General features: G+C 33.6%; 2 protein-coding genes across 3 annotated transcripts; one reads left to right on the top strand and one right to left on the bottom strand.

Moving 5' to 3' along the window:
- The first annotated feature begins 1,005 nt into the window (after positions 1–1,005).
- LOC129921304 (cullin homolog 1) lies at positions 1,006–6,925 on the top strand. 2 transcript variants are annotated; one of them, XM_056003071.1, is made up of 2 exons: positions 1,006–1,146; positions 4,440–6,925. In XM_056003071.1, the coding sequence occupies exon 2, from the start codon at positions 4,447–4,449 to the stop codon at positions 6,793–6,795; it is 2,349 nt and encodes a 782-aa protein (XP_055859046.1). In that variant the 5' UTR covers positions 1,006–1,146; positions 4,440–4,446; the 3' UTR covers positions 6,796–6,925. The 2 variants fall into 2 exon arrangements, with proteins under 2 accessions (XP_055859046.1, XP_055859044.1); XM_056003069.1 differs by lacking the exon at positions 1,006–1,146 and adding an exon at positions 1,487–1,622.
- A 1,913-nt stretch (positions 6,926–8,838) lies between these two features.
- On the bottom strand, positions 8,839–14,014 carry LOC129906001 (probable lysine-specific demethylase 4A). Its single transcript, XM_055981625.1, has 3 exons — positions 13,582–14,014; positions 12,661–13,522; positions 8,839–9,477 (listed from the first exon to the last, which is right to left on the bottom strand). The coding sequence occupies exons 1-3, from the start codon at positions 13,826–13,828 to the stop codon at positions 9,195–9,197; spliced, it is 1,392 nt and encodes a 463-aa protein (XP_055837600.1). The 5' UTR covers positions 13,829–14,014; the 3' UTR covers positions 8,839–9,194.
- Between the last annotated feature and the right edge of the window lie 2,653 nt (positions 14,015–16,667).

Here is a 16,667-nt window from a genome sequence, read left to right as displayed (position 1 = left end):
CCTGGGATCCAGACAAGAGTGATTGTCAGGCTTTCGCTCAGTATTGAGAGTTGCTCTCTGCACTGCTGGACCAGTTTGGATGTGTCGTGGCCAAAGAAATCGCTTTTATAGCAGCTGCCTGACTATCTGTTAGTATAGCTACGTTTTGGGTTTGATTTAAAGTTTTTCTCAGTAATTTGCAAGCTTCTTTAATTGCCAGCAATTCTGCTTGGAACACGCTTGCAAGGTTTGGAAGTCGAAAGGATTTTGAAATATTAAGGGATTCCTGATTCCCGCACCAACCCCACAGTCCATTTTTGGGGACAATGAGTAAAGGTTTTTTTAACAGCTAACCAATCAGAGGCCCTAAACTTAAAAGACTAACTTTTAGTCCCTAATATTTTTGAACCTGTTTAGGTCGAAGGAGCTAGATTTCAACCCGCAACCTCTGACATAATAGTAGATCACACAAGACCTGAGGTGAACTTTGCTAAACCCTCCCCTCGAGAATGAGATCATAACAGCGCTGTATAAAAAGAAGGAAGATAAAGCAGAGTTGAATCCCAGCTTATTTGCCAAAATTTTGTAATTTTAAAACAAGTCGTAAGTAGGTACATAATTAAAATTCCTAACTTTCAATTCCCTCATGTTATATGTTGTTCAATTCCAGTACAAGCATGTGGTTGACTATTTTATCATATACTAATCTTAAACCAGAGATAAACCCTAGTTAGACCAATGAATTAAAAATATAAAAAAAATGCTGAACTACATTTTAAATATTTTTGAAAATACATAAAAAAAAATCAATTAAAAAGTGATAAAAAATCTTAACGAAAAAAAAAATAATAAATAAAAAAATTTTAAAATTATTATTACGGTTTAAAAAAATAAACCAAAAAATATTCGATACTATTGTGAATTGTGCTTAAAACTGACAACCATTGAAGTGAAAGCAATAGCCAATACCTGACTATATATCTTTCCCCTTCACACTTCTTCGTTCTTCACAAATCTTTGTATTGTGTGAAGTTCACCTTAAATTTTCGTTCGTTGTTGAAAAATTAAATTATTTGTTTTTTTTAGCAAGAGAAAAAGGTTTTTCTATAAAATTATCAAACAAAAATAAAACTCTAAAACAAAAATCAATCAATTTGTGTATAAAAAGTAAGAATAAAAATTTAAAAAAGAAATATAAAATTTAATTCAGTATAACGAAACAGGAAGGGAAATCTAGTAATAATTTTGCTTCATACTTCTTGCTATCTCACCTAAAACATATACACCTCCTCTATTTACTCTCACATCCTAGATCGTCATTTCATTGTGCGACGAGACTGTGTGCTGTGTGCTACTGAAATAATTTTTGCTGCTTCACAAGAACGGAAAATTGAAAAATTTTCATCAAGAAAATTTATCCCGAATCGTAATCAAATCATTTCCGAATACAAAACCAATTTGATTCTGATATGAAAACATAAGTATTCTTCAATTAATCAATTTCGAAACACAGCTAAACGATTATAAAAAAAAAGTATAAAGTAACACTGCCGAAGGCCATTTTCAATTGAGCAAGAAAAAAGAAAAAAAAGTACTGAGCACAATTTCTTTGTTTTGCTGCTGCTGCAAACTTTCTTTGACTGGTAATTAAACTTTTTTATTAAAATATAAATTTAAATATAGCTTATCGTGTGGATCAAGTTTGAAAATCTGTTATTAAAGGTTGATAGCCTCTAGGTGTCGTTTGAGGAGCATTTTTCTAGGTTTTTTTTTTTTTGTAGAGTTGTTCCCGAGACGGGTTATGTGCTTAAATATGTGCATGTTCCTATATGAGTTATATGGCTGATTATTCCAATTAGGGTAACAAAGTGTTACTCGAAATTTTTTTATTACCTACAAGCTTTTGTTTATTTTTATCTTGATAGTTCTGCCTTTTCGATTTTTATATTATTTTTTGGAAAATTAGTTAGATTATCAAACTTGTTAAATAAAATAAATTAGGGCCATGTGGTTACAGATACTTACATTTGCTATAGGTATCCTAGAGTATTATGGTCTTATTTGGTTGTGATGACCTACTTGCAGCGAGTTACTTCTCAGATAGAATTCGAGATGTTGTATTGATAATTTTTGATGACCTTGTATTTATTGCACAGTAAAGTATCTATAATTATTATAAGTTATTTTTTCCTTAACTTCTCTCACTGAAGATTCTGTGGTTACAATGTTGTAACTTCCAGCTTGATTTTCATTAATTTAGAGGGACTATAAAGAGTACAGAAGTTATAGCAATCAATGAAATGCATCATTGAAAATGTTTATTTCCGCTTTTAAAACAATGAAGCAAGCAATAAAGAATAAATACATAAAGGTTATTATGTTCATTATTTTTAATGAACAAAATATTTAAATTTGATTAAACTTTTTTAAAAATACAATTTTATCATTTCACTTATCATTGCAACGTTCAATGATCATTGAAATTTATTGTATTTTAAGAAAAATGTTAGTTTAATTGAATGTTCCTTTTTAACTTATTACCTTCATGTTGTTATGGGCCAGTTATAGCTATCATTGAATTCAATCCGGGGAAATTTTTGAATGGATATTTGACTGTGTTGCCTTTTGATTAGAAATGCAAATTATGTATTGATCGATTGGAAATCACACAAAGAATTTTGTATGTGAAATAGAAAGTTTAATTGAATCAATGATAAGAATTTTCAGTGATAGAAATTTTCAATGATTGCTATAAACGAGCTGTCATGAAAATTACAATGATTGGTTTTCTTTAGATTAGATTTTTTTTAGATTAGAATTGATTTTATTCATAATTAACAAAATAATTATAACATTTTAAAATAAAACAAAATCATTTAGATGTCTACCGTCTGCCGAATTGACAACTACCTACATATATACTCTTACAATATTATTTTTTTTTTATAATTTGTCTTTAAATTTTATAATTAGCAGTTTTTAATTTTTTTTTTACTAACAATTATCACATAATAATAATAAGAAAAAAAGGTGTTTCATCAAAAAAGTGCTTGTAAAATTCTATGATTGGTTTCAATGATGAAAACCAATGATAGATATAACTGGCCCCTTACTCCTTATCAAAAATAGAGAACTACAGTCGACTCCCTCTAAGTCAAACTTTTTTACCATTTTTAATGAACAATTTTGAAGAAAAAATATGGAATTAATCCGTCTAACTCGAATCTTGAATCCAACGTTCGATTTTCGGGTCATAACAGGGCCCTTAAACTCATTATTTTGCTAAATTTCTAAATGAGTACATTTTTTTACTGTTTCCATACAGAAATGTAGTCTGATAGACTTTTTAGCTTCCATAAAAATATTAACCTTGAAGATCCGATATTTAAAACCGAAGTTTTTCTAATCGCGCGAAAACTCGTAGATTAGTGATGAAGGCTTTTTTCAAAATCAATACGGGCCCTACACACCATCAATGTTGCCTGTCAATTTTATTTGAATGAGTCGCGTTTACCTCGTACTCGGGATTTTTCAAGTGCTTTTATTAATTTATACAAAGAAATATGGGCATGAAATCGCATTTTTTGCGGGAAAAATTTTTTCATTGAATATGTTTGGGGGAATGTCCTTATCATAAAAATCAATCTGTTGGGATAATTGGTTGTCGGGAGCAGGCGCCATCTTAGAAAAGAGGTTGATACCGTTTTTATTTAATAGCTTCATTTTTACTTATTTAAACCAAAACGGACCAAGGGCAGTCTTCTTCATAATAGAATCATCTAAAAAATGATATATAAACGAATTCCGTGAGTTAATTAAATTAAATTTTTATAGTTGGTGAAAGTTTGGGTACCAACCTCTTTTCTAAGATGATGGCTGCTCCCGACATCCAATCATTCCAAAATAATGACTTATGAAAGGAACATTCACCCAAACACATTCCATGAACAAAATTTTGTCCCGCAAAAAATGCAATTTGATTTACTAATTTGCTGCTACGCTTAGTATGAATAAACAATATGGGCTGAAGTATTTATTTGCCGGGACATCCCTTTAATAAAGTTTGTTATGATGGTGTCCAAATTGTGTCATTCCTAGACCAGATGAAATTTTAGGCTACTGGATGAAATAGATCGTATCCTAATTATTTCCCCCATCACACATGTTCTTCACCGTGTTCGATTCATGTTCTCCAAATTGTTGCTGATGCAGGGTCTAGATTAGACCGATCCTTTCCCCATTTTTGTCTAATTTTACTCATTGCGTTTGATCGCATTCTCTACTATTAAAAGACAAAATTATTTATGTTAAAAGAAGTGAGAACTGATTTAGGTTTTTAGGTTGGGCTCTATTTGTCAAATCATGGCGATACATTATTGTATTCAAATAAAAAAAAAATAAACCTTTATATAATAAAATTCTAAAGGGTTCAATTTTTGTGTTTTATTATACATTTTCAGACATAAAATGTCGCGACAGTCTTCCTATGGGACGGGACTTAAGCATACCAACTTAGAAGAAATATGGACGGATCTCGAACAGGGGATTATACATATATTCCAACCTGTCCGGGGTTTGCCTGGACGACGATACATGCAGTTGTACACGTATGTCTACGACTACTGCACAAGTGTCAATCCAACATCCAGTCGATCGACGTCATCATCAACTTCATCTAATTCTGGCAATAATAAGGGTAGCAAAAAGATGCCCATAACTATGCCTACGGGAGGGGCACAGTTGGTTGGCCAAGAATTGTATAAAAGGCTGAGAAAGTTCCTCGAAAATTATTTAACCCAATTGTTGGTGGATTTTGATTTGATAGACGAAGCTGTTTTGCAATTTTATACAAAACAATGGGAGTATTATCAGTTTTCAAGTACAGTTCTTAATGGAATTTGTGCATATCTGAATAGACACTGGGTGAAGCGTGAATGCGAGGAAGGAAGGAAAGACATTTACGAGATTTACAGACTAGCCTTGGTTACATGGAAGAACCATCTATTTAAGGACCTTAACAAACAGGTCACAAATGCGGTATTGAAGCTTATAGAAAAGGAAAGAAATGGTGAGACAATAAACAGAGGCCTTGTGTCCGGGGTTATAAATTGCTATGTAGAGTTGGGACTTAACGAAGATGATGATCCGATAGCTGGAAAAGGTCAGAACTTGCTTGTATACAAAGAGAGTTTTGAAAACAAATTCATTGAAGACACCGAAAGGTATTATACAAGAGAGAGTGTAGAATTTTTGAGAGAAAATTCGGTTACAGAGTACATGAAACGAATTGAACAACGTTTGAACGAAGAAAAGAAGCGCGTTCAAATGTATTTGCATGAGAGCACTCACGATCGTCTTGTGAGTACTTGTGAACGTGTGTTGATTCAAAAGCATTTAGAGATCTTCCGGGCTGAATTCCAGAATCTACTTAATTCAGACAAGAATACCGACTTACGTCGGATGTACTCTCATGTGGCCAGAATTCCTGAGGGCCTTGTTGAATTGAAAGCTATTCTTGAGGAACATATCTACAATCAGGGAATGTCTGCGATTGAGAAGTGCGGCAACACCGAGGCCAGTAATGATCCCAAGACCTACGTCCAAACTATCCTCGAGGTGCATAAGAAGTACAATGCTTTAGTTCTAACCGCTTTTAACAATGACAATGGCTTTGTTGCAGCTCTCGATAAAGCCTGCGGCAAATTTATCAATACAAATGTTGTAACTATTGCAAATAGTGCCAGTAAAAGTCCAGAATTGCTGGCTAAATATTGTGATTTATTGCTTAAAAAGTCCAGCAAAAATCCCGAAGAGACTGAACTGGAAGACAATTTGAACCAAGTTATGGTAGTTTTTAAGTACATTGAAGACAAAGATGTCTTTCAGAAATTCTATTCAAAGATGCTCGCCAAGAGGTTGGTAAATCACACATCGGCTTCGGACGATGCAGAGGCATCGATGATCTCGAAACTTAAACAAACTTGTGGCTACGAATACACAATTAAGTTACAGAGAATGTTCCAAGATATTGGAGTGTCCAAGGATCTTAATGATAATTTCAAGAAACATTTGCAGCAAACAAACACACCGACTGAGATTGATTTCAGCATCGAGGTGCTCTCAAGTGGATCTTGGCCATTTAACCAGAGTAGTTCATTTTTGTTGCCCTCCGAGTTGGAACGTTCTGTTCAGAGATTCAACAACTTTTATGCGGCTCGTCATTCTGGACGTAAACTAAATTGGCTATATCACATGTGCAAAGGAGAATTGGTGACAAATTGTTTCAAAAACAAATACACTCTGCAAGCTAGCACCTTCCAAATGGCAGTGTTGTTGCAATTCAATGATCAGACAAAGTTTACCGTACAACAGCTCGGCCAGAATACTGAGATTCTGCAGGAAAATCTCATTCAAGTCCTCCAGATTTTGTTAAAAGCCAAACTTCTCACATCCACAGATGACGAAGCGAACATAACAGCTGCGAGTGTCGTGGAACTCTTTTCAGGTTATAAGAACAAGAAGTATCGCATTAACATAAATCAGCCACTTAAAACAGAACTGCGCGTTGAACAAGAAGCTGTCCATAAGCACATTGAGGAAGATCGCAAATTACTTATTCAGGCAGCAATTGTGCGTATCATGAAAATGCGCAAGAAGCTGAACCACACACAATTAATTGGGGAGGTTCTCAATCAACTTTCGACCAGATTCAAGCCCAAGGTACCAGTGATTAAGAAGTGCATCGATATTTTGATAGAAAAGGAGTATCTGGAAAGAATGGAAGGACAAAAAGATACATACAGCTATTTGGCGTAATTTTGTTTATTTTTTATTAAATATAATTATTTTTTAAACTTAAACTGTAGCTCTTTTATTATATAAAATATATTAACTCTATTAAATTTAAAATTAAATATAAATATACGTAATGTAAAAGTAAGAAAAATCACATTTGTGTAAAATAAAGGAATTATTTTCGAAAATAAAAAGAACAAAACAAAAAAAAAAACATTAAATCAAAATTGGAAAGAATTAGAAAATAAAAAAAAAAATATTTTTTTCGAGCTATTGATCAGAAAACTTTTTTTTTCATTGGTATCAAAACAACGCGAAACATTTTAGTAGATGATTTTATTTTATCCTAAATTCCACTTTAAGGGAGGTAGAAAGAAACTTAAATCGTTACAAAATTGCAATTTTTTTTTGGGACGTTGTAGATCGTGAAAAAAAAAACCATAGTCAGCCCTATCGGGAGTTTCATGTGGTATATTTTCCATCCGGAATATTTTTGTTCACCCGGAATTTTTAAAGGGAATTTACATTTTTCGCTAAACTAGTTTCTTATTCGGCACCACAATTTAAGTAAGAGAAGAACTGTCGACTACCTACATATGTAACTGAAATAAAGTTGAAAATACCGAGAAATATCCGAGCGCGAACAACTTTTCGCCCGGATCTCACAATAAGGGAATAGTGATTTTAAATTATTTCGGGTGGAATCTTGTTCACGTGAAACTCACTATAAGGCTTTCTATGATATTTTGCTGTCTTGAAAACCATGGGTGACCAAAAAAATCCTCAAATTGCAAATAGGAATTTCACCGGGAATGTTTTCTTCTTTTAAACATGCGAACATAAATGAAACTCAAAAACATCTCTTGATTTTTTTCTGGGAATGAATTCCAAGAGAATTGCGATCGCAAACAACGATCACATCAATTTGGAATGTATTGGATATCATTGTGGGGTCGTCTTATCTCAATTGGCACTTCTCAACTCATTTAATTTAGAAGAAGCTTACAATCCCGCTAGTGGATAAGGTTTCTTCTGATTAACGGTTGCATCTGGATTACTTCTATTTGACTTGGGTTGCACAGAACATGTTATATACATTTTTGTTAGCTACGGATTTGTGTATAAATACACTTGGACACTGTTTATCCTTTAAGTTGAATCTTTATAGCGTATAACGGTCTCAAAAGGTTAGGTAAGTATTCGTCTAATGGTAAATCGCAAAAGCAAAAACTCGTGTGGAAATTTTAATTCTAAAGCAATCGAAAACTGAGCACCTCTAGTTCTTTGTTGGGTCGTACATACATCATACATATATTGCAGATTTAAAGCAGTACGAGTATTATAAAATTTCGACTAAAACGTTTGCACCTCTAAGCCTTGGGCGTGGTATTTCAAAAGGACCATTACGTCGTTTTAACGAACGAATTTTATGATTGTTTTTTTTTCGGGATTCGTAGTAAATTTTCGATGGGAATGGAATTCTTGATAATGTCAAATATTGAAATTATAGAAATACAAAAAAGGTATGCAATTTGTTACGTATAAAAGTGTGTGCGGGAAGCTAGCATTCCGTGAGCCAACGTTGTGCTTCCTCCCATACCTACCAGAATAAATCGTCGTGTGTTGAACTCAGCACACTTCAATTGTCCATTCCGTATCATCCTACGGATATTTTGTTGTGTCAATCAAAGTGCAATGAGATAGTTTAATTGACAATAATTGAACTGTGTTGACTTTTTAAATGTGCCGACGATTATCCACTGCGGATTTTGGGTTGGCGACTATCAAAATAACACGACAACTTGAGCCTTATTTTTTACGTTAATCATGTAGCTTCAATGCGAATTCCCAAATATAAAAATATAATTTTACAGCCCTATCCTGAGTTCCACCGTTCCACGTGACATTTTTTAATAGGGGAAAAGTGAAATTTAAATTGTCCGGGTGGAATGTTCACGTGAAACTCGAGATAGAGCTGATTAATTATGCCTACCATTTCCGCAAATGGATAACTACGCTTAATCCAATCATAAATATTAATAAAAACAAAATTAAACTCAAATGTTCGCTATATGATAACTTAAATATATTTTATTTATTTATATTGCAATTTTGTTCAAAATTAATTAATATTTATTCGGGTCATCGTCATTACAATTAAATTAAAAATATGGGGGTGTGAAATATCAATATTAAGTAAAAAATAATATTATTTATCATCTGAGATCTCTTCAGTTCGACTTTACGACAAGTCCAATATACATGTATAAATGCAGACATAGAGCATTTTTGGTTTGTTTGTTTTTCAAACAAAAAAAAAAATAAAATAGTTACATAACTAGAAATAGAAAAAAAAATTCACAACATGTAAAAGTAGGTAGGTAGTGGTGATATGGCATGAGAGCCTTTGGCAATGGTAGCTACTCTTCTTCATCCAGCATAATCGTTCTAGTTTGGAATCGCATTCTTTTTGTGTTTTTTATAATTCCATTTGTTAAGAGACTCTTTCCCTGCCCAACCCCAGGTAGTCTGGCAAATAGTCTTTTGAGACGAACAACAGCCATGGCATTAAAGTCTAATTTCTTATCAATTTCCATTTTTTTCAACATGATTATGGGACCTTTTTCGATATTCAGACTTGAACAGCCACGTTTTTGTGGAGGTTGATCGGTGTCGGGTTCCTGATTTGATTCTGTCGATTTTCTGAAAGAAAAAAACAAATATTTAAAACGGGACTTCATCAATATCAAAACTGGGGTGGAATCGGCTAAGGTGATTGCGTTGATCATCACAAAAAATACTTTTGCTCTACGTAAGGTGATTATCAAAGTGACTATCACCGTTTTGTTATTGTTTTTGGGTGACTGCTATTTAGGTATAACTTTAATACATTTTGTTTATTATTTATTTTTACTTCGGATATATGTAGGTACCAAGTTATGCATTCTTAAAAAAAAAAGTTGAGAAAACTATTTTCCATAATATACGGCAAGGTATCCGTGGGATCGGAAATTAGTCCGATTTCATACGAATCGGAGTTTTTACCTGTCGGAAGTACACCTCGAAGCATAATTCGTATGAAATCGAAGAATTTCCCGCTACGGCAGATATTCGCTAGGGCCGATTACTATGATAGAGATTGCGAAAAAAATGGGTCTCGAAAGTGCGTCAGGATGGCTGTCGGTCTGTATAAAGAGCTACAGCCTAAACGGATGAGCTAATCTACTTTAAACTTGGTATGTAGCAGTTTTTGCATCCTGTTCAGAGGGATTTTCGGAATTAAATTTTTTGGACCAAAATTAACGGTATCTGTCATATACCAATTTTGGAAAAGTTTAATTTACTTAAAAACGGCTCCAACGATTTTTATTTAATAAAAAAACAGTTATTACTTTAAGTAAGGTCTATCTTTTAATTTGTATTTTGTATTTGAATAATTTGTACATGGTACAATAAGATTTACATCTTTTGCTAGTATCTAGAGATGCTTACCAAGTGTTTAAAATTAACAGTTATTTAATTATGATCAAAAAGAAAAATATAAATATGTATAGTAAAAATATAAATATAAATTATGTACAATTCAATATGAACATATGAGAAATGAAAAATTTATAGTAAAAAAGAGAGAAAATTATAAAAACTAATTTTGATTTGAAAGGTATACGAAAAACTTCTTCCTAAAAATGGTTGGTGAGGTAATTCGCTGCATATCGAATGGAAGACCATTCCACAATCGTATAGCAGCTACAAAAAAAGATCGCTCCGCAACGGTATATGCAAAACGCGGCAGAATGAAATTTTTTTTTCAGAAATCCTTATTAACGGTACCTCCCATAGAACCGTTTTTAAAATTTAAAATTATCTCCCAAGTAACTTATGCAAAAACATTTATTTTGCCTTAATATAAATCAAAAACAAAATTTTGAAAAAAATAATTTTTTAATTTTTTAAATTTGTATGTGTTGATTAAAAGATTCTACAAAATAACATACCAAATTTTTTTTTTTTAATTGTAAAAAATTACTTTTTTAAAAAACGGCTCAACGATTTTGAAAGTTTTTTTTTTCTAAAAATGCATCTTTATAAAAAAAATTAAACTGCATACTTTTTTTGGAGCTGAATTGAATTTAAAAGGTTGTTTTTTACATTTGAAGACCGAATTTTAAGTTTTTTTTTATACATTTACCAAATTTGTATATATATATAAAGTTTTTAGTTCTAAGAGCAAGTTCGTTCGACCCAGTCGCGCATTTTATTTTTTTGAGGAAGATAAGTTGTAGAAAAAAAGTCAATAAATATTAAGTTAATATAAAATAAATAAATGTTTAAAAGTGAAAAAAAAGGGTTAAGGAATATAGCAAATATGCTGAAACTTGCTACCCTAATGTATAGCTGAGACTTCATTGATAAGATATAATCAACACGTACATAATATTTTAAATAAAATTTTCGACTAAATAAACGTTTGTGTATGTTTTGCAATAAGTATAAGTGTTCTGTTCTATTTTCATTGCAATTCTCAACTGCGAAATACATTATATTCAAAAATAATACGAACATTATAGTTCGATGTGTAAATTAGGGTTTCTTGGGAAAAAAGTATAGAATATTTAATCATAAACAAAAAATACCAAGACTGGAAACTTTCGTACGTCTTTCCCCCCGAAACCCTTTTGTGTACAGTGCTGTCTGTGAATATATGTGAAAGCCACCACGTTGGTAAATGACGTTAACACGCACACATTTATAGATTCACGACATTCACCACACATTTGACACGATTACAACGATAGGTTCACGACATTCACCACACCTCGCAGCTTGTAGGCAAACGTCAGTTGACCGCCGAGTTTCCAGTCTTGGTATTTTTTGTTTATGTATTTAATATTTAAATATTTATTAAGAAAATTTTTTAAAAAATGGGCATCGGTAGGGATCGAGCCTTGGTCTCCAGCGTTTCAGCACTTTAGTCCAGTGCATTTATAATTTGACCCATCACAGTTTGTACCAATCCCAATTTTTTTTTGCTCATTTGAATTGGGTGAATGTTATAACTAGAGATCGGATTTCCATGCAAATGCATATTTTTTTAGGAACACCTTGGAAGCATGGCAACAAATTATGTATACGAATCAGGAGATTTCCTTTAAAATGGCATTCAATCGTTACTGCATATTTTTGCATATTTTACTATAAATGCTTATTTTGCATTTATTTGCATATTTTGGCATATTTCAAAAATAAATGCATTATTTTCGTGCATATTATCCAAAAACTGACAAAAATAACGAAACTACACGCTTGAAATTTTTGACTAAAAGTGACTGAAAGTCAACTGGAAAAAAGTCAAAAACGTAAGCAAATGCTGTGCAAAACTGACAAACCAACGTTGTCCAAACTCATAAAAAAAATATGCATATTTTAAGTGCATGGAAATCCTAACCCTAGTGATCATGAATGTTATCTTCTTCGCTGGCTGCAGGTCTTATTTTGATTTTACTTTTTTGTCGACGTTTCGATTGTGCTTACAATCTTCCTCAGGACTTTAAGAAAAAATGTTCTAAAAATTGCTTACATATTTAAATCTTATACTTATCTTCATCCTAATGGCTATCTTATAATTCTGGCTTGATTTCTTATAATTTGTTTTCGCTGTTGTTTAAATATTTTACAATTCAATAAAAAATGTCTTAAAAAAGACGTTTATAATCATTGAAATTTCAAAATATAAAAACTTTTTTATTTGATAAGAAATTCAAAAAATTTATCTTATCAATTAATTTAATTTAATTTAATTTAAAGAAAAGGCGATGACCAAAAATGACTATAGAAAATGTGACAATCAACTATCACCTTAGCCGATTCCACCCCTGTAGAACTTACCTTTTTGTGTAACTATATTTATTTATTGTTGGTGCTGGGGCCGGATAAATCTTGCCCGGCTCTTCTGGATGTTCACCATAATCCTTTCCTTCTATCCAATTATCATACCTCTCAGGCTGGAAACGCTTAACAAACGTCTCCATTGATATCTTAACCATATCTTTCCGACAATGACAAATACTGGCTCTCTTCCCATATTCAATCCATCGTTTTGTGGCAAAGTTAGTCGACTCTGCCCCATTAAAACCGTGATTGAATCCAGCATGATAACCAAATGGAAATGTTATCATTATTTCGCCAGCTTCTTGTGTGATCTTGTTAAAAGGTATTTCGTGCTGACGCAACACCTGTGGACTCACCAATGTCATCTTATGTCTAAGATGAGCATTGCAGTTCTGATAGTTGTCGTGGAAGATGCGATTTAGAAGCTTCTCCAGCCGCTTCCCATAAGCAGGTGGAATCGCATACCAAGTCTTTGGAGCACCAAAGTGAAGGTAATTTATTGAATACAAATCCATGTCTTCGGTGTGCCAAGCAAAGGTGCTCTTCCACATTCCGAAATACAAGTAGGCAGTATTGACACCGTCAATTTCGATGCCATAATCTTTGTTCACGTAGTCAAGAATGGTTTCTAACTTGTCAATGTTCCATTCTTTAACTTCCGAGTCGGTGAGCGTACCTTTGACATCGGCGGCATAGAGTGGAGCGACGTACGTGACGTTCTTCCAATATTTTCTCTCCAAGTCATCGTAATCGAAATGCCTTGGAGTTTGGTATCGCTCGGACTCGGCGAGTTCTTTAAATTGCCGCAGTGTCATTGTTCGTTTTTGGACATTTATTTGTTGGTACTCTCCTTGCTTTCCTGTGCGATCAATCGAATGCATAAACTAAACCCTGAATTAAGTAAAATCAATTATTTACCTGATATAACTTGACAGATTGGTGCTGGGATTGTCATGTTTATTTCGTCAATAGAGTAGCCAGATTTGCGTGGAACCCATTCGGGTGGGGGTATGACTTTGGCAAGGCCTACGTGATGAGCCCCACGCGACTCCATATAGTCGATATAGGCGGAGAAGTTTTGAAATTCTTCATAACTTGGTCGGAAAGTCATAATGCGTGATGTTTTTTTGCCATCGTTGGTGGAGTTAGAAGAATGATTCGACATTTTTTTTTTTACATGAAATTAAGTGTGAAATAAAATGAAAGTAAAAATATAATAAATGTTTTTTTTTTTATTTTGTTTTGCAATCAAAATATTTTTATTTTGTTGCTCTGAATTCTAAATTCAGTCACAAAATAAAAAATGGTTGATTTTGATTTCAGTCAGAGTGAACTAGGATCTGTCTGTTTTTTTTTTCAATTTTATGACAGTGACATTTTAGAGTAGGGTTCGGATTACAATTAAGATACTTTTTGTTGATTCTAGCCTGGTACGCTGCTCGCGCTAAATTTTAGCTCCCATACAAATTATCGAAAAATTTTATCTGAGCTAAAATGGATCCCATACAAATTATCGATAACTTGTATGGGAGTTTTATCTCCGCTAAAATTTAGCGCGAACAGCGTACCAGGCTTTAAGCCTGGTACGCTACTCGCTCTAAATTTTAGCTGAGATAAAATTCCCATACAAGTTATCGATAACTTGTATGGGATCCATTTTATATCGGCTAAAAATTTTCGATAATTTGTATGGAAGCTAAAATTTAGCGCGAGCAGCGTACCAGGCTTTAGCGCGAAATGCGTATCAGGCTTCAAGTCTGGTACGCAGATCGAGCTAAATTTAAGCCGAAATAAAATTAACATACAAGTTATTGATAAATTTGTATTAGCTCGGCTTAAATTTTGTATGGGAGCTCAAATTTAGGTCAATCTGCGTACCAGGCTTAAAGTTACGCAGATCGCTCTCATACAAATTATGGAAAAAAATTAGCCGAGCTAAAATATATCCCACAAATTATCGATAACTTGTATGGGATTTTTATCTCGGCTAAAATAATTTAGCTCGATCTGCGTAAAGGCTTGGCCACACCGGAGGGTATGCGGTAGCGGTACGGGTAGAGGTAACGGTACTTGTATGAAAAAAATTCCAAACTGACATATCAACGTTCAGATGTGGAATTTTTTTCATACAAATATCGTTACCGCTACCCGTACCTCTACCGCATACCCTCCGGTGTGGCCAAGCCTTAAGGCTTGGCCACACCGGAGGGTACATGCGGTAGCGGTACGGGTAATTGTATGAAAAAAATTCCAAACTGACACATCAACGTTCAGATGTGGAATTTTTTTCATACAATTACCCGTACCGCTACCGCATGTACCCTCCGGTGTGGCCAAGCCTTTAAATCTTAGGGCGATATTATTCACTAGTTTAAAAAAAACATCTGGATGTAAAGAATGTCAAAAATGTCAAAAATAAATCCAAACACATAATATTCACTTCTTAAATCCAATTTTTAAACTATCTATCCAAACAAATTTAAACTGCTTTCTAGATGTAAAATTCATTTCCACAATTGATTTATTAAATTTAAATTTAAGTGATTGTATTTAAAATTCACTTTAATCCAAACAAAATCCAGAGTGAATAATATGGCCGTTAAATTTCTTTACATCCAGGGGTCGAATTACAACATACTTGCTATGTGTCTCTATCTTTTTCTACTGATAAAATAGAGACAGCAATAGTCAAAACGTTAACATATGATCGTAATCGTGTGCCGTGATTCGACCCCAGATGTATTTTTTAAACTAGTGTATTTTTAACTAGTGAATAATGGCAGTTAGTGTTTCTCATGGTCTTAACTAATACTATGTTTCCACCTACCCTAAATCCGAGATTTACGGCCATATTATTCACTAGTTTAAAAAATACATCTGGATGGTAAAACTGTCAAATGTCAAAAATAAATCCAAATCCAAAAGAGTTAAGGCTTGGCCACACCGGAGGGTATGCGGTAGCGGTACGGGTAGAGGTAACGGTACTTGTATGAAAAAAATTCCAAACTGACATATCAACGTTCAGATGTGGAATTTTTTTCATACAAATATCGTTACCGCTACCCGTACCTCTACCGCATACCCTCAAGTGTATCCAAGCCTTTATCCCGATTTTAACTATGAAAATAGTTAAAAAATATTAAAAATTACTATTTTAACTTGCGATATAGGTACTATATATCAAGTTATGCATTCGTACAAAAAAAAAAGTTGAGATAACATTTTTCCATGAAATTACGATGGTAGACAATGCCAAAAAAGTGGGTCCCGGAAGTCCGTCTGTCTGTCTGTCAGTCTGTCAGTCTGTCAGTCTGTCAGTCTGTCAGTCTGTCAGTCTGTCAGTCTGTCAGTCTGTCAGTCTGTCAGTCTGTCAGTCTGTCAGTCTGTCAGTCTGTCAGTCTGTCAGTCTGTCAGTCTGTCAGTCTGTCAGTCTGTCAGTCTGTCAGTCTGTCAGTCTGTCAGTCTGTCAGTCTGTCAGTCTGTCAGTCTGTCAGTCTGTCAGTCTGTCAGTCTGTCAGTCTGTCAGTCTGTCAGTCTGTCAGTCTGTCAGTCTGTCAGTCTGTCAGTCTGTCAGTCTGTCAGTCTGTCAGTCTGTCAGTCTGTCAGTCTGTCAGTCTGTCAGTCTGTCAGTCTGTCAGTCTGTCTGTCTGTCTGTATAAGGAGCTACAGCCTAAACGGATGGACCGATTAATGTCAAACTTGGTATGTAGCGTTATTCTGCGACTCTCCAGAGGGGTTTTTGGAATTAATTTTTTTGGACCAAAAATAACGGTACTTGTCATATACCGATTTTAGTAAAATTGAAATATCTCGAAAACGGCTCTAACGATTTTGTTTAAAAAATTCAAATGTTAGTTTTAAGCTAAGGTCTATGTTTCAATGAAAAAAATTTTTTTTAAAAATCATTATTAACGGTACCTGCCATAAAACCGTTTTTTTCAAATCCGATTATCTCCGAAACTGCTTATTCGATTTCAACGAAACTTTTTGTGGAGAAGCATTTA

Source organism: Episyrphus balteatus, chromosome 1 (assembly GCF_945859705.1).
Source record: "Episyrphus balteatus chromosome 1, idEpiBalt1.1, whole genome shotgun sequence".
Taxonomy (NCBI): Eukaryota; Metazoa; Arthropoda; class Insecta; order Diptera; family Syrphidae; genus Episyrphus; species Episyrphus balteatus.
The sequence above is the reverse complement of the archived record's forward strand: the minus strand, read 5'-3'. Positions and strand labels throughout refer to the sequence as shown.

What these genes read in the sequence shown, in the direction of transcription:
- LOC129906001 (XM_055981625.1), bottom strand. Translation starts at nt 13,828, where the DNA reads ATGTCGAATCATTCTTCTAACTCCACCAACGATGGCAAAAAAACATCA. An exon ending in AATCTGTCAAGTTATATCAG is followed by an intron (nt 13,523 to 13,581) that starts GTAAATAATTGA and finishes TTGATCGCACAG; the next exon opens with GAAAGCAAGGAGAGTACCAA. An exon ending in AAATATAGTTACACAAAAAG is followed by an intron (nt 9,478 to 12,660) that starts GTAAGTTCTACA and finishes TTTTTCTTTCAG; the next exon opens with AAAATCGACAGAATCAAATC.
- LOC129921304 (XM_056003071.1), top strand. Translation starts at nt 4,447, where the DNA reads ATGTCGCGACAGTCTTCCTATGGGACGGGACTTAAGCATACCAACTTA.